The sequence below is a fragment of the Catharus ustulatus genome, chromosome 1, assembly GCF_009819885.2.
Source record: "Catharus ustulatus isolate bCatUst1 chromosome 1, bCatUst1.pri.v2, whole genome shotgun sequence".
Taxonomy (NCBI): Eukaryota; Metazoa; Chordata; class Aves; order Passeriformes; family Turdidae; genus Catharus; species Catharus ustulatus.
The window spans coordinates 41,904,141-41,922,604 of NC_046221.1; the positions used below are offsets into that span (position 1 = coordinate 41,904,141).

The window sequence follows — 18,464 nt, forward strand, 5'->3', positions numbered from 1 at the left end:
ATTAAAATCATAAATATAAAGCCGCGTTTCTCGCTCGTCGCCCGCCCCGTGGCGTTCGGGTCTCCCGTGTGCCGCGGGCGCTTTCCGGCGCTGCCCGGTCCGGCGCGCGCGCGGAGGCGGCCGCGCGGCCTGCGCCGACCTCCCGGGGGAGCGGCGCGCCGAGGTCCCTCCCACCGGCGGCGCGGCGCGGAGGGGGTTTGAATGAAAGACAGGACGAGCCCTGAGCACCATGTCACTCCGTGAGGGAGGCAGCGGCAACTAGGCTGGGGAAGGCTCTTCCCTCCCCCCCTTTTTTTTATTTTCCTTTTTTTTTCTTTATTTTTATTTTCTTTTTTTTTTTTTTTTCCCTTTTTCTTTCCTGGTTTTTTTTGTTTTTTTTTTTTTTTATTTGGTTGGAAGGGGGGTGGGTGGGGAAGCGAGAGGGGAGGGCTCGAGAGCGGGGCGAGCCGAGGAGAGGACGAGGAGAGCGAGCGAGCGAGCGAGCAAGCGGCTCTGCGGAGATTTGGAGTTGCACTGTCTTCCCGGCTCCTGTGGCAGGACGTTCCCTCCCGAGCCGGGCAGCGGGCACCGCCGGAGGCACGCTGCTGCCAGCGGGGGAGGCGGGCTGCTCCGCCGCGGGCACCCGGGCACGGGGCTTCCACCCACGCACGCACCCACACCGCACACACCCCTTGGCGCACGGAGACACACACACACACACACACACACACACACACGTATATGTCCGTGCGGGCGCGTTTTTGGCTGCGCTGGAAGTAGCGCGGGGTAGACGGCGAGGAAGTCTCGGCAGCCTCTTCTGTCGCCCGCGCTGTCAGGAATAGCGGCGTGAGAGGAAGAAAGGCCCTGGGGCACTACACCCTGCCAACGAGTTCCCCGCACCAGCCAGAAGGACTCCAGCTACATGGGCAAACGCCTGGACCAGCAGCCAATGTACCCCCAGTACACCTACTACTACCCCCACTATCTCCAAACCAAGGTAAGGGCTGGCGGGGCCGGGCGCCTGGCGGGGGATGGAGAGCGGAGCCGCGCGAATTGCGGGCTCGCCTCTTCTCTTTGGCGATTTTTCTGTCTCTTTCTCCGGTTTGATGTCACACAGAGCCGAGCTGGTAGGCAGAAAGCAGGCGTGAGAGAGGCAGGAAGGTTACTGTCTGCCCTCCCATTTATTTCTTTATTTCTTTTAATTTATTATTTTTTTTCCCAAGGGCTGCTGGCGTCGGCTAATTCCTTTTATTGTTTGGGGAGAACAGTGCGGTTAACGCTATCGTAACAGCGGGCAGGTAGTGTGTTATGGCATGGGATAAAGATTGCTCTGGACAGCATCGGACATAAAACACTTTTGGTGGGTCTTCAGTGGTCTCTACAGTTTATTCACAGCTTAAAAGCGTTTTGCTGTTAAAAAAGCTGTCTGTGGCAGCTCAAACTTTTAATCAGCTGAGGAGGAGATGCTGTGGAGCTCGGAGGAGAGCTCGGAGCTAACCGTCTGTAAATCTGGTGGAGTTTGTTTCAGTGCATTGCACTGGTTTTAATATTTCATTAAATATTGAGAATGATATGGCTCTACTCTGTTGCATTTAAAAGGACTAGAAAGAGAGGGTAGCTACTTTTGGAGAGTGTATCCAAGCGTGGACGCTTCCGTTTTCTTCCTTCTTTTCTTAATAATTTTTAAAATGCCAGCAGGCTGGAAAGCAGGCCAGCCTCTCCTAGAGAGGCTGAGTGAAGTCTATGCTACCTGGCCATGAGCTAGTTAATTAAAGCCTTATTTTTATAATGCTATTGTATAATAGTCTGCTCTCTGAAAAGATTTCCTGTGTGACCAAAGGACAGTAACAAAAGAAAGCCCTAAACCGAAAGTTTGCAAACCCTGTCAGGACGCTGTATTTGGAGGAAAGAAAAAGGAAAAAATACACACTTCACAAGGTGAAGTGTGACCTCACAGTCACAGATTAACAGTTTCAGTAAATAAATGAGCATCCTTTAGGAGAGAAAAGCTAAGGCAGGGTGCGCGCACGTGCATATGGTACTGCATGCACACATACACACTGCGCTCCTGTGGCAAATTTAACACATGGGACATTTGATGTGCGCAACTGTGTGTGGTGAAGTGCCACAAGGGAGGCTGACTTCTCCAGACTTTTGGTTTGAAGCATGTTGATCTGGCTGCGGTTGTGAAAGGATAAATTATATTTCTTGTTAATAAAAATTACTTTCCCGTTAATGTTTATAGCCTGACTACTGCATTATATAAATTAACTAATTGTAAAAACTGCGATTCAGGCTGGTTGGAGTTGTGATGACACCAGATGACACCAGGTTACAGCCTTGTAATGCATGGCACAGTTACCTCTCACTTCTTTGCTCTGCTGTTTCTTTCAATGCATCATGCAGGTATTTTTTTGGTATAAAATTCATCCTTTTCTACATTTTTTGTTTTGGCATAAAATTTATCATTTCTCCCCCCCTTCCTTTCAAGGTCAATCCAAATAGCATTTTACCTTTGTGACCATTTAGTGTGTAATGTTGCTGTTGCAGCAGCAGCAGCTCGTCACTAGCTTGACTGCAATATTGCCTATAGCTTTAACTGTTTGGGGGATTGGGGGACGCAGGCTGATGCTATTCCTCAAAACCTGGCAAGCCAAGGACATGAAACAATTGATGGTGTTTTTTTGAAAGAACAATAGCCTTGAGTATTGGAGGAGAAATATTGGACATTCCATCCCTTTTACTCACGTAGCTTTCATTTTGCCAGTTGTCCTTTTTTTTCCTTTTTCCTTCATTTTTTTAACTTTATAAAATGAACTTTTTGAGAAAATTAACCTTATATTTGAGCTTAAAGTAGAAAAATGGCTTTTCAGTGCCATGACGTTTTTTAACCCCTTACTTTAAAAAATAACTTAAATGCATTTTTATAGCTGATGTATAAAATTATCAACCCTGTGAAAAGTCATATGCATCAGTGTTGGCACACTTGCCCTATTACAGTAAGGACAGATAAAATTTCAAATTGGTGATATATTTTATATGCCTTTATTTTTTCTTGTTTTTCTTGGTCCACAGTTAAGGATGTACATAAACTCTAAATAATAAACACACATACACGTGCGCATATATATATACACACACACACATACGGATGCAAGTATTTCTCTTCTATAGACCATAAGACTTTAAAGTAGTGCAGACAGGCAGCATCTGGATTTTGTTACCTTAAAGCTAGCTATCAGCTTCTGGGACATTTTAAAGCAGTTAGATCCATTGTATGTCTAAAGCTAATAGTTGGGTAATCAAATAATCTTGCGTTGGAGAGCTGTATCTTTTATCATCCCTATTGGAGCAACACATATAAATAAACCTTTGTATGATTCCACCCGGCCTGAGAACTTCAGCTTCTTATTTTCCAAAAACTGCTCTTTCTACCAGGCATGGTAGGATTCAGCTCCACTGAAAGAATGTGTTTTTATGCTCACAGTTATGCATGCTTGGAGGGGGGTGTGCACATTCATTTGTAATTAAGAAAGAAATTTTAGGCTTTCTTATGGCATTTCTGTACAGCTTCTGAAGTTCAGAGTGGCAGTGTGTTCAACAGGCAAAGTTTGCAAATTCACATTCCCCAGCGTGTTTGGGTGCAGTGCTGCTTTTGCTTTGCTTGTTTGGTGAAGTTGCCTTGGTTCTCCTTTGAGAAGTACCACATTACTGTACATCACATCTCTCTCACGGGGGAGTGCGGAGCTGCGCAGGATTGCAGGCTGTGTGTGTGTCTTTTAACGTGGCTAGCATGTTGTTGTGCAGAAAGGGTGTAAATGAATAGCTATATGGGTAATGGGATTATAAATAGAAAAAATGGATTCCATATGTTTGTCTGATTGCTTTAACTTTTTAGTGTTTTGTGGCCTTTTGTGGGACACAAAGCATGCACTAGTTCCATTTACTTGTGCTCCTTCATTATCAAATGCCACCACTGAAGCTAAACTTTAATTTCAGGTTTAGAAAAAGCCATTGCCATCCAAAAAAGAGAAGAAGGGGAGGGTGTCAATCCTTATGAGACAATTGCAAGGAATTTAATATGTCTCTTAAGGACAAACACTGAGTTTGAGGCAAGACAACCTTATTTCTGTTTTGGTGACATTGTCTGACAACTTCAGTTTGAAGGTACAGTTTTGAAACTTCTTTAGACAGATGCTGAGACTAGGGAGAGAGTCCAGTTGTCCTAGGAATTTATTTCAGGGCGAGTGTTTCTGGTTACTGTTGTAAGTGAAGCATGGTCTTGCATTCTTTCTAATATTGCAGGGAGTTCAGCAATATTAGCTGTACTAATATGGTGGTTCAGCTCACGTATATCTGATGAGAATCTGTATTACTTTTTTTATTTTATTTTGAGATGTTAAGAGAATTTCCTTAGCTGCATCCTTGCTAATGGTGTAGCTACTCAAAAAACTGGTTTACAGGAATATATTGCAAATTATCACGTAGAACATTAATGATGCCAAATCTTGCATTATGGTCTGAATTTTTTTCTTTTGTTTCTTGCTTGCAAAGCAAATTCTTTTCTCTTTGCCATTTAGCACAAAAGAAAACAAAAAATAAGCACTATGGAATAATATGTAATGATGTGAAAAAGGGGAGAAAAATATTAACTCTGAATATATCTATATCATCTATATCTATGTCTATCTATACCTATGTATATATAAAAAGAGTCTCCTTGATTTAGTAGGTGATGTGTTTTATCTCCGTCCTCTCCACCTTATGATTAGACCTCTTGCTGGGGTCAGCTTTCTTTGCAAACAGTCTACTGAAAAAAACCTGAATCACTTTGATAGAAAGGAGGAGGTACCACAGTTACCTGTTGGCAGGAATTGTTTGGTTTACGATCTGTATACCTGCACTCGGGGTAGAAATATGCCAGTTAAGCAGCTATTTCCGTGCAGTTTGCTTTCATGCATTCTCCAGATATTTCCTACTTATTAGTCATGGGTTGGGTCTGGTGTTTAACTCTCATGGTGTTGACTCTGTAACGCAGTCAGATGGCAGAAACACCCCAAAACGAGAGGCAGTGTTTGCAGTACCCACTGTACCTCTTCATCTCTGTACGCCTGATGCATGTGTGAACACGTGCAAAAGGAAGAAGTGTGATTTCCCAACACCTACCTGAATAAAACCCCGTCTCTGTGGCTGTGAAAAGGATGCAGACTGACCTGCAAGCAAGAGGGCTTAATGAGCCTGATCCAGAAATGACAGATACGTGCCCTAGCTGAGTAAAAAACAAGTAGGGAGTTCAAACAGGTGTACTCAGAAGAGTTTAAATTTGATATAGTGATTTTAGGGCGACACATTTGGGTGTGTGTTATGTCTCCTTTTTAACATTTTTTAGGGCATATTTTGGCATGAGGGAATTGGGGACTTCCTTCAGTTGTGTGGCATGAGCATACCTTCTTCCTTGCTCCATCACTCTCTTTTAGAAAGTGTGCATTTGAAATTGGTGCAAAGCTCTTGCCTCTCTTCACCTTTTACCAACCAATCCCGTGCTCTTTAGTCACTCACGTTTCTGTTGAGCGGGTTTACGGCATTCCCCACTTTTGGCCATCTGGCCATACAGAAGGCCTTGAAGAAAGCGTTCCAGATACGGAGATGCCTGACAGGGCTTCGCTGGCTGGTAGTGTTCAGATTGTATTTGGTGCCTGGTGTGAAGCAGGGGTCAGGTGTAAGGAGTAATTCATCAACCACGCACTGATTTCAGGCTGCATTTCCAACCATCTGCAGCTTGGATCACTGCCAGAGCTCAAAAGTCTAGCTGGAGCCCATGTGAATGTGCCAAAGTAAAGGCAAACACTTGCAAATAGAGAAATGCATTTCTAGGAATGAAGTTTGTTTGCACTTAGCCCGTTTGATTCAGTATGTCACAGCATGTTTTAAATGCCTCAGAGAGCTGCCCAAAAGGAATATGAATTCATTTAAATGCCATTTAAAAGTATTTCAGCCTAGCTATGATTTTGATGGTAATATTAATCTATCTCTAGTATTTGCCAATTGGCTTAAACAATAAGGAAGATAAAAGTTGTGTTCCTGTGAAAAATGCAGGAATATATGAGCTCATTTGCTTTCCATTTATCCTTGCATGCCTGGATAAAAATATTTCTGTTGTTTTAAGGGACATGATGATATGTATTAAAATGGTGTTAAATTTCTTGATTAATCTTTCTTTCATATGTTGCCTCAATGCAAGTCTGTTTAAATTAAAAATGAACCAACCCACAAGTACCCATAAATGAAAGCAGCAAATAATTAAAAAAAACCCTGAAAAAAGAAACAAACCAACAAACAAAAAAAACCCAGACTAAACCTGTGGAAAAGGAACATTCAAATTTTTACTACTTCTAATACTTATATATTGTGATAGTCTATGGCTATTTATTTTGAAAGCAGTTATTTTCTTCTGTAATGAAAGATTAAAGTTGCAAGCATTTGCCAGATGAGGCTACAAAGATCTTGCTGTGGTAAGTGTGTTAATAGTTATAATTTAGAATGCCTTATATGAGGTGCCCTTTCAAAATAAAGTGCAGTGGTTCAGAAATGAACTGGTTTGGGTTTTATGCATGAAGTCCTTTCAAAGAAAGCATGGTAGTATGCTTGCACTTTAATTCAAGTATCTTGGTAAAAATCATCAGACTGTCAGTTCTTAAATTTCCATGAATTAAAAAATAATAAAAGATAACAAAGGATGTGTTTCAAATAGGATGTCTGAGTTCATTTCAGGTCTTGCTGTGAGTAGCCTGTATAGTATTCCCTTTGCATGTAATTGCAAGCAGCGTTTTCTAATTAATTTTGTTTTTTGTTTTTTTTTTTTTTTTTTCTTTCAGGGTGAGAAGTTAATTTTCCACTATCTATATTCCAGGCGGGGGACTAAGTTTGCTTGCAAACAACCCCATTCTGGACTGTCCAGGAAGAGAAGTAGACTTCTTAAAAAAAAGACAAATGGTCTGGTTGTATTTTTATTTTCTTGAAGAAAAGAATTTTAGTGCTAGAAATTTTATGTAGAGGAAAATTGTTAATATGTCTCAAAAATTTGCTTCCAGTGCTGCATTAAAATTGTGTTTTGTAACCGTCTCATCAGCTACAGCTGTATGTGATTAAATAGTGTAATATCAAAAGCATGTGTGAATGAGAGCTTTTATGATATAGTTGTTCCATACCAAAGACTGCAGATGGGCAAAGAAGGGAGACAGAGAACAGTGATTTACTCAGATATTGTCAGAGCCTATACTCCGAGTAGTCCTGTAGTGGTGTTTTGCAATTGTTTTCCCACTCATGTGGGCAAGATTGAGTAACAAAGCGAAGGTTAGAAGGAAACAGTTTTACAAAGACAGCTATTCCAAATAAGCAGGTATCAGCCCAAGAGTGGTGTCTACTGATGCAGAATGATGTACCAATATTAAAGTGGAGGACAAACAATGATAATATTGAATAGAAGTTAGAGGGATCTGTTTTGCTTCCTTTGAAAAATCAATGAAAAAGATTCAGTTCTCTTCAGCAAGACAGAATCAGGCCCACAAAGCACATACTGATCACGATGGCAAAACCAGGACAGCTGAACAATATGCAGGTTTAAAAAAAAAAAACAAACCCAACAGTCACAAAAGAAATAAAAACAGTAAATCAAAATGATTCTGCATTATGCAAGGGGTCAAGGACATGGCTCATCTGATACTTAACAACATTTTGTGTTTGCTGTGGCTATAATTTCTATTTAACATTATTTATCGTGATTTATAAATTTAGAGAATTAGCAACATAAACCAGATGCTTTGTCTTTCTGTCTGTTTCTCTCTCTGCCAGTTGAGATATGATTTATACAGAGGGGAAGCCTAATTGCCATAGGAGATGTCTCACATGGAGCCCAGAACCTATAATGAAGATTAACAATTTCTGTAAGAGACTAAGTACGCTTAATCCAGAAAAAAGTACTGGAGAGCTGGTTTTGCTTTTAATTGTAATTCTTGAGATAAAAATTCTGTGTAGCCTCTTTGAAATTTGAAACAAGTCAGTTTTCTGTGTCGGTCTTTGCTGAGGATACAGTGTTTCTAAATGGAGAACTTAAGCAAAGGTTGCTTGTCCTATCTGTAGCTGCAGAATGGAAGCTCCTGTTGAATTCCTCAGTCATACTGTTTTTTACATTTTGTTGGTTTACAGCAAAGTATAATCGCTTCTCCTTGAAGTTTTTTAATAGTTGAAAGACTTCAGGTCTGACATTGTCAAATAAGAGAAAGAGATTGTTTTTCCTGCTTTTTGGATGGAAAATCTTTTTTTTTTTTTTCTTCTTTTTTATTTCCCCCCATCCTTCCTTCCTTATTTTTGTCTTTCTTATTCATCTTGTTTGGTTTTGGGCTTTCTTGCAACTATGGTGGAAATAAATTCCCTCTTTGCTTATTTGTTGTAAAGTTAACTTCAGTATTGAATGTGATAGTTCATTAAAAAGTAAATATTTACATTTTTAAGTGCTTAATTTGATGTATATTTATGCAGATGAAATTGTTTGGACAGATTTTCTATGAGGGTTCCTCTGCTAATTGTATTGACTTCATTCAGATGCAAATGAATGAAATAAACCACCTGACGTATATAGATCATAGTAGAAGCCAGAAAACACATAAGATTGCATGTTTACAATGTAAAGCACTCTGATATTTTGTTCCTTGTTGGTGTCTTCCTGACACATGTTTTATGGTTAGTACCATGTGGTTGATGATGATTTATGTGCTATCATGTTGTGGAAGTGATGTCACTCCCGTGCGATTCAAATTTATTCAAGAAGATAAGTTGTTAAACAGATTTGTGTTCCCCTCTCCCCAAGTAGAAATCAACCAGCAGTTTGTTTTTATTCTGTGAGTTTGCATTCATAGACTTAATCCTGAAGCTGTGCTTAAATACTCTGCTGCAGAATGTGGCAGAATAGAGAGGGAAAGTCTTACTGGTGGACCAACGTGGTTTTGTTGTATTTAACTGATTGCTCATTTGGCTTCTGTTCCACTCCCTTCCCCACCCACTTTCACAGCCCTTCCTCTGCCCAGCTATATTTAGAGACCAGCCAGGCTGAGCCATTCAGAGTTCAGTATGATGCTGCACAGGAGCCTGACCTTTCTGCCTTCTGCTGATGGGAGATGGCAGGACTGGATCAAGCACCAAGTCTTGTGTGTCTTGCCTGCAAGAGACTCTGGTTATTTGGAATGTGTGATGCAGTCTAGTTGCCTTCCCAGTTGAGAAGCTGGCAGTGTTTGCGCCAGGGTTATGGGAGAGTGAAAGGCAGACTGAAGTTGCTGTGGATAAGGCAGAGGGCTGTTTTGGATGTGCAGACCCAGAGCTGGCAAAACCTTGACGTGGTGCGTTGGTGACCTGTGAAATAAAGGGACATTAGGGAACTTCAGATGGAGCGTTTCACCAGAGGATGAGATACGGAGCCTGGTGTACCGCTACATCACAAAAGGTTTTTAAAGCTATGTATCCATAGTTACAACAGGAGAGTAAAAATCTAGATTTCAGGAACTCACCTGGTGTAATGTCCTCCTTCCCTTTAAAGAAGAAAGTGTTTGGCAGTTCTTAAAGCTGGAATGAGGTGCCTGTGTGAATTCCCCGGTGCTGAGAGAGCTGCCTGTTTAAAGTTTGCTCTATTTTCCCCTCTTGCTCTAATTTTTCTGACTGTGGAAAAAAAATTGTATTGCAATTCTTAGCCATATAAGGGACTTGTTAGTTTCTTTATGTGGTTGGGAATTGTTTCTCCTTTTGGTCTTCAAAGGCTGTTGCTGCTGAGTATGCTTTAAAGAGAAGGAACTACTTGCTTAGACAAAGGCTGCAATCCTTATTTCTTCTTTCTCACTTCTCTCTGACCTTTTATTGGGGGACATGCATATAAATAAATTCTGCTTTTGGTGTCATACAAGTTGATGGATACTCTTACAAAGAGAGAAGCATAATGGGAAATGCAGTCTTCATTTCTGTTCTCTCATTTTGTAGTGATGAATTTGGTTTGGTGCCAGTTAGTAAGTGCACGACCTTTTCCCTACATCTTTTGATTCATGACAGGGAGTGTCAGATCCGTGTTAGTGATCTCTCATTACAGCTTTTAACAAACTATGAAATATTAAAAATGAATTAGGTCACTTGGAGCTCGACTAATATGTCAGTGATGCAGGGTGGTGATTTCATATTAACGAAGCATAAACCACAGCTTAAAATACAAAATTCAGATTTTTTGTGAACACGGATAGCAGGGACATTTCTTTTAAGTCAGGACCTTTTTATCTTGAAAATGTAATCTTTTAAAGACAAACCAAACAAGATATTTTGCAAAGATGGTGTTATCAGCCACATTCATTTAGTTTTCATTCCAGAAAATCATATCAGCCACAGCCTAATTGGAGCTAAGTTTTTCGGTGTATTTACTTTAAGATCAGAACTGTCGACAAGACTTCTTTTAGTATCAGCTGAGATGTGTCTACACAGCTGTCGATGTTCTGCTTAGCTGCTATACACAACCCGATAATCTACCACATGTAACTGAATGGTACAATATGCACTCGTTTGGTGTGCAAATGACGCTTCTGGAATTGCTTAGTGCAAGGAGACTGGCGATAAAAATGGGCTGTGAACGGCACAATGAATAAGGTAAAAAATAGGACTGATAGCTCTTAGACAAGCCTCTGCCTGGTTTTGCAGTCATGAAAACTACCTTTAATATGACTCTATACCTGCAAGACATCAGAAAAAAGTCAGAGGCACCACAGTCCTTCAGATGTTTGACAAAGCATGCAGCAGGACTTGGTAAGCTGAAAGCTTTACCTAGGCTGTATTAAGACGACGTTTACTGTGTCAAATGTAGAGCTGCACTAAGTGTAGTGTTAAAAAATCCTTCATGAAAGCAAGCATAAAGCAGACATAGCAAAGCAGCTGGGAACTTTCTGCCTGGGGGAGCATCACACTCGTTGCATTTCATGTTTGTGCTCTTTGTGTCTTTTTGGAGCTTTTGCATCCCAAAGAAACACATGGGTTGGTCCAAATATTTCCATGTCCTTTTTAATGTTGCTTTTGTTGTGAGTGTCAGCTGGTGGTGCAAGATGGGATAATAATAAAACTGGCTGATGTATGGTGACTCCACAATGACAGTAATAGTACCTGCTGATCAATTGCCTCACAGATACAGGTGTCCAATGCACTGAGTTGTCTTGAATTTGGAGATTATGGATATAATTCCTGTCTCTAGGAACAGCTGTAAGAAAGATGTAGACCCCTGGCCCACCAGGACATACTTGTTATCTGTGTGATTTAGAAACCTTGCCGACCACTCAGTTTCTGCTTTATATCTCTGCCGTTTTATGAAATCACTGTAATTGTATACAGTTGTCCCTGTGCAACATGCAATTTCCTGTAGTTCGAAAAGCTTTCAGCTTAAGATTGTCTAAACTTAATAGCATAAGCATTAATTTACTGTGTTAGATGGGTTATTGGGTGTTTTTAGCATGCATAAGCCTGGCAATAATTGTTGTGCTGGACAGAAAAAATAAGTTTTGTTTCCTTCACTGTCTGCCCTGCTTTGACTTAAATGGATCCCTGGTGATGGTAATACTTAGCATGTAGCAGTCATTTCAATTTTCAGTGGGCTGTATAAACATTAACTAATCTTCAGAGCTCATTCTGAGAGGTGCCTTAAACACCTTATTTGCTCATGTAATGGCTGCATGCAAATAATGACCTCAGCTTTCAGAAGCCTGTACTGGATTATCAAGAGTTGGGGGATAGACTTGTGTGCATCCACACCTCTCTCTTTGGGCAGCATATGGAGGTGGGGAATGCTGTTGCTGCTTTATGAGCAAATGTGGTGCATGAATGGTCTAAGAGTGGAGAAAAAGCTGGAAAAAATAAGGGGAAAGCATTTTCGGAAGGTGACATATTCCTCTCTGATTATCCAGAAGTGTTGAGTGCCCACAGCTTTAGCAGATGGAGTTCTCAAAGACATTTGACACTAAACCCAATGTGACTCATGGAATTACAGAGCACTTTGCAAGATCACTTACCTGAGGCAAGTGCCTGAACCTGCCTGCTGGTTCAATATTACATCGTCCTCTTGAGCCTTTCTGCCAGGGAGAGGACAAATGGAGCAGGGCTAGAGGATGAACTTTCTGGAGGAGGGGTATTCCCTGTCGTGTCCCCAGTGCTGGGGAAGGACGTTGACTGAAGGAGGAGTCCTGCTAAGGGGACTGGAAAAGGTGTTTGTGCTGTTTGACCAGTGCTATGAGGGGCAGATCAGGCAGCTTGCCGAGTTTTAGAGATTGGGACAGCACTTGGCACAAATGTTTCCAGGAGGCAAAAACTTAACAGACACCTGGACAAGGATGCAAAGAACTTCTTCATTCTTCCAAGTAAAAGAGAATAAAATGCTTTCAAACAGTGCATGTTCATCCCAGTCCCACTGGCCCTTGCCAGCTTTGTCAGGCACTGATGGAAGGTTGTAGAAAACAACTGCCACAATTCCACCAACATTGTATAAGGAAACTGGTCTGTGTTCAAGTCCTTCAGGTTAATATTTCAAATCTACAGCACCCTGTTAATCACCAAGGCAATAGCAAAGAAGTTATTTATGGGTGGGTGTTAGCTAAGTAGTAGTTGATAGATACAGAACTATCACAGGCTTTGGTTTTCTCATGCCTGACTGTGCCTTGCCAGTACTTATTTTAGATTTTCTGTTGTCATTACTCTTTTTATTCCTTTCACCTTGGCTTGTAACAGTATCATATGTGCTTCCCTCTCTGTTGTGTGGGAAATAGTTGCATTTTTAAAAATCACAGCTTATTTGGCTCAAAGGTACTTCATGGATGGGAGAGGAATGATGATATTCTTGATGCTGATAACTTCTTGTATCCCAAGGGTCTTGCTATAAATATGTGAAAACACTACAAACAAGGGTTGATTATTGGTGTTTTAAAACTGAGCAAGGAACTCTGCCAATGGCCACAAAGATGTAGATTGTGATTTTACAATGTGTGTTGAGGAGTGAAGTAGGACTGCCGTGCTCCAGCAACAGCCGATGAAGTAGGTGTTTATGCTTCATCTCTCCTGGTCTTTTAACAAGGGAGTAAATTACTAGTTGTTTATGATTTCTTAACCTTCAGTGGGTGACTTACTTTCTGCACTAGTCAGCTATTTTGAGGTAGAGATAGGTGGATTTTATTTCCTTCCTCCACTTTCCCACATTCTCATTTGCTCTCAGGGTAGATTGTCAGGTAAGTTCATGCCTTCTTTTTTACCAGCCTGAGGGTCAAAGAGGTGATCTGAAGCTTAGGTGACAAGGACAGACCTTGAAAAAGCTGAGGCATAAGGGCATCATTGTCATGAAATGAATGTAAAGAAAGGCAGAAGCCTTATTTTTATTCTACAGTTTGTCCATCATTTGTGATTTAGCAAATATGCTTCTTTACCAATGTCCTTGTTTTGATTCCCTGCCTTGCTTTGGTTTTCTTCTTAGCCTTTTAAGAACACTGCTGGTTCTCTTTTTTTCTACCTAATTCTAATGTGTATGCCATTCTAATGTGTTTTTTTCTATCATTTGACCATCAACATTTTTTGTTATGTATAGATATTGTTGTATTTCCTAAGCCAGTCATATTCTTCCTTCCCCCACCCCCCCCTTTTTTTTTTCTTTCTTTTTTTTTTTTAATGGTATTTTACTGTTTACTGAGTGCCTCTGACTGTGCAGTTTGTGCTGAGCTGCATACAAAGCCAGGGTAAGAGATAGTCCCTGCCTGCAAGAGTTTATGAGCAATGTAAATAAGGCAGCCTCAGAAAGGTGGGTAGGAACAGCAAAGGAGAGAAGTGGAGTGCCTGGTAGGAGGTTGTGCTGCAAAGCAGTGCCAGGACTTGGATGGTAGATGGCAAATAGTGTTTATTGTTTACCCATATAGTGTGTGCTACTCCATCACCTTGGGAATGAGTCACTCTGCCTTCCCAGTTCATGCATTGCTGATTTTTTTTTTCCATTTTCTTCCCTAATACTTAGGGGTTTCAGTTACACAGAATAATTTATTATTTTCTACCTTTGTGCACTACCTTTGTGCTTACCTGGGCTTTGATTTCTCCATCACTGCTCTTTGATGGCCAGTCTCCCATGCATTGTCTGGTAGATTTTGGGTGTTGCAAAGTGAAGCAAGCCATGGAGTGGATTTCTGGAGTTCTCTGTGTCGGTAAACTGGTATTCAACAGATACAGTCTTAGCTGATGTTGGTGGCTGACTTCACAGAGAATGTAATGGAACTGGACAAAAGAGCAAAGCAGTTGAGGTCAGTGTGAGACAAGAAGTCTATTCCCAGCAGATGAGAGCTCTGGAAATATCCTGGTGTGCAACGGCTGGGGGCTTGTGCTCAGTGAGGATTAGAGCTGGTATTTTTTCATGCTTGCTTCCTGTTTCACCAGGGCTGTCATGTTGCAGGAGAGCCATGCTGCCCACAACTGTTATGTGCTTTTGAAAAGTAAATACTGTGGGAGAAAGGGGTGCGTGTCTTGCAATTCAGCAAGATGGCTGCTGGTAAATACTGAAATTTCAAAAGGACGGTGCTCTGTACAGTAGCTTGGGGCCTCAGAGCTAGAAGTGCTGATCACCTCCAGCTACTTTTAATTTCAACTAGAACCGTATGTACTTTGCACTTTTGAAGACCAAGAGCTCCTTAGGGCTTAATGTTTTTGTAGTTGTTGTTGTTGTTTTTTCCCCAAGCAGCACTTGCAAACTGACAGGGAAATCTCTCACCTTTACTGTATTTTTTGTAGGGGAAGGAGAGTTGGGAGAGAAAGGGAAAGAGTTTGGGTCTTTTGGGGTGGTTTTGTTTGTATTCTTTTTTTACAGCTGTGAATAGAATATATATCCAAAAGCAGGTATCTCTCTTAACAGATAACTCTTCATTTTGTTAGTGGTGTGATGTTAATGATTTTAATAACTTTACTCTTTATTTAACTTCTACAACTTGCATTGAATAATGAAGAGGGATGTGATTTCTTCCCCTATTTCATTTTAATTTTGAAAAATGTTGTAGTGTTTGGGATGCATGGACTACCACAAAATATCTGTTTGCTTAGATAGAAAAAATGCAACAGAAGCTTCTCTAGCAGTTATGTGAAGTTTATTTTTATTAAACAGGCATTTTGAGAAATTCTTACTGCTTTGGTCTGTTACGAGTTCTTCCAGTTATACTAGGTGGCAGAAATTTATTTTTCCTAAGGTACTTTAGTTCAAAAGGGTCTAAGTTATCAAAATGTGTGTTTGTGTATGTACCAATTCTAATCTTCCTCTAGATTGCAGAGAGAAGCTTGAATGTCTAATCCAGATATACCTGAAAGGCTCAAAAGTCACCCAATGAAAAGCAGAATGCAGTCTTCTTAAAAACCTTGGAATGTAATATCCAGCCTTACCAGGGCTCCATATGTTTAGGTGTATGTTGCAGTGCTGATTTTTTCTTGATTTTATAGATAATAGTTTTAACACTCAGCTGATGATTGACTTTTTTTTTTTTTTTTTAATTAGACATGCATTTTGAAATTCTGGGTTTCTGTTTCATATTGATGCCAAGTGCTGCTGTATCTGTTGCTTACTCAGCATTTACAGTTGGAATATCCAAAGCAGACAACTAGAGGTGGAAAAAAAACCCCATGCCTTATTTGTTTAATTGTCTTAATTTTCTTCCCACTGAGGTTGGTAGAAGTGATTTATTGGGACAGATGGAGTGCTGGTGTTGGGAGACTGGTAACCTGTGAGGTGTTTTCCCTGTGGGCCCCATCCTGTGGTCCAGGTGTGCTCACAGCTGAACACTGCCTTGTAAGCAACTCTGCTGAAACTGCAGTGCTGCATACAGAATGAGGAATTATTCAGTGGGAAGAGGACTGCCAGAATTTGGCCTTTAGGATAGAAATTTCATTTTTTGAGTGTATTACAAACAAGAGAAAGTTAAAAGATGAAAAGCTGCTTCTACATTGAAAAATAATACTGCTTCAATTTAAGCCTTGGTTTAGTAAGCTTTCTTGGAAAGGAACTTGTTCCTGAGGGCATTTTATCTATTTTTCTCTCTCTCTTTGGGCTTTATACTGCTGCCCATCATGGCAGTATCTGAATGCATTCTATGTAGAGATTGATAGCAACTTTGAAGTCCCCAGTGAGCTGTGCAATCTTTGACACATCTTTCTTTAGGGGGTGAGAAAATACACTGGGTGGGGAATTTTTAAAAACAATATTTGCATTAAGTAATTTTACATTCTAATAATATTTTTAAAATATTGTTGTTTTGGAAGATATTAAGTGGATTTTTAAATTATTTTTTTCTTCTCCTTTTTATGATTTGACTGAGATTATGGGGTGCAAGAAGTGTCAGTGTTACATTCAGAATACATTACTGACTTTTAAAAATGTGTTTTCCTAAATGTCACATAAGCAGATAAGGGATAAGTTATCAAATATCCAGTGTTACAGAGGTTTTCTTTTTTGTTCAATGTTATCTAAATTGTTTGGAAAACATTCGAATAATATTTGCACTTTTACAGGTGATGCATACCAGATCTGTATCAGCTAATGTAAATTGTTAGATGCAATCTTTTACCTTTTAAAATTATTCTAGTAAGAGTAAATATTTAGGGACATAGGACTAAGTTCTAAAGCTAGAAAGATTACAGTGAGAGGATTTACTAACTGGTTTAGATATTCAGTTCTGAACCTTTTCAATATTAGTATTATGTGGCTAATCTATCTAACTAGCTATGTAGTCTGTTTAAACAAGGTACTTGGCTCTTCCCATATAATTTCAAAGAGAAATAAAAATAACATCATTGTTTTCTCTCTTTCTTTTTAGTCTGTCAGAGAAACACCTTGATTAGTTTATATTTAGTTTATATGCGTGGGTGTCTTCCTTGGATGTTGAAGAGTAAGAAATTTTGAAGAAACTCAAATTGTAATAATGAGTCCTGTGGTTAATTCAGAGGATGACTGATCCTGTCGTCATTGCTTAGTTGTTGTTTTTCTAGAGCAAGCTAGACCTGTCCTACAGCCAACATTTATGAGTGCTTTCAGGGCTGTCCTAGTGAAGATGGAAGTCTGTGGTAACTTTTGACTGAAGAATTACTGGTGGTTATTTCATAGCTAGAGAAAATTGAATATAAGCCACTCATCATTAAGGCAGGGATTTGAACTAGGCTGTTCATTTAGTGGGCAGTTTTTGGAGAAGGAGAAATTCTGGTAGAGTTCAGGAGAAATGTGGACAGCAGGGAGGATAATCTTGCCGTGTGAAATTTCATTTCCTCACTATGCTGATAGTATTTTGTTAGAACGTGTGCAGTATTAGAAGAGACCTCATTCAGAGCATGCTCCTCCTTTCCTTAGAAGTGAAATCAAATGGATTTACAGGACCTTTACCAGACATTTCTCATTGGCTTGTATTATAAGAAGGCACAAGGAATTCCTGCCTCTTGGTGAGAGATGTGGAAGAGAGGAAGAGAGAGGAAGCTGCTGAGTTCCTCACTCTTGGTTGAGAGAATTCTGTACCTACTTATGTAGGTCCATTAGTAATTATATGGTGAAGTGGAAAAAATTAAGGCAAATTTGTCTGGTTCTTTAATTTTTTCCTTCAGGGAGGGCCTGCTGTCCCTCCCCTGTAAGACATTTAGTTTTAAAAATGTGAAGGTGAAGGAGCATGATCAACTCAGGTGTGTGACAGGTACATCTAAAATGTCTTAATTTTTTTTTTAATTACTTTTTTTTTCCTATGGCTGCTATTTTAACTTAACATGCTCTTCAAAGGTGTTAAACATGCTTTATCACATGAGTTAAGTCAGTTTTTACCCATGGGTACAAGAAGTCAGCCTGTATATTCTTGTTTGAATAGGTGTGTATGCTTATCTTATTTTGAGTGCCCATTAGGTTTGGTGGGAGCTACTGGATGCAAAATATTTTTGGAAATCAGGCCATGGAGGTATACTTTGGTTATAAATATCTGTGAGCTAATTAGGCTTTAAAATGATACAGATTCACAAACGAAACACATCCTCCTTCCCTTTCACTAGTAAAAAGCCCAGGTCAGCTTGGATGAGTTCCTCGCTGGCGTGGACGGCGTACCCGCATCTCAGCGCGTTCTTTGAGCAAGTTTCCTTTTTGAGGCCTGTGAGTCAGCAGGTTTTGAAGTGGATGAGTCATAGACAAACTAGCTGAATGATGGTTACCAAGTGGGTGGGGGAAGCAAGGATTTTATTCTGGGAAGGTGTAAATGCAGACAGAGGCCAAGTCTGGAGGTGAAGGAGGCCACAGGATGAAAGGCATTAGCCGATAGGAACCACTGAACTGGTGTTTGATGCTGGCTGCTCTTTGTGGTTTGCTGCAGCCATGTGCTTCCTCCTGGCTCTGTTTGATGCTCCTGTGCAGTCTGTCCCCCTCTTGGGGAGCAGATGTTCCAAAT

At 40.4% G+C, this 18,464-nt stretch overlaps 1 protein-coding gene across 10 annotated transcripts in view; it reads left to right on the forward strand.

Moving 5' to 3' along the window:
- RBMS3 (RNA binding motif single stranded interacting protein 3) overlaps positions 1-18,464 on the forward strand; it is a 721,470-nt gene that overhangs the window by 271,360 nt on the left and 431,646 nt on the right. For 2 of the 10 annotated variants that reach the window (XM_033057486.1, XM_042779158.1), the window contains exon 1: positions 465-976. The exons of the other annotated variants lie outside the window; for them this stretch is intronic. In XM_033057486.1, the coding sequence (XP_032913377.1) occupies positions 902-976 (75 nt within the window). In that variant the 5' untranslated portion in view covers positions 465-901. Of the gene's footprint in view, positions 1-464; positions 977-18,464 lie in introns of those variants that run through there. 10 annotated transcript variants of the gene reach the window in all.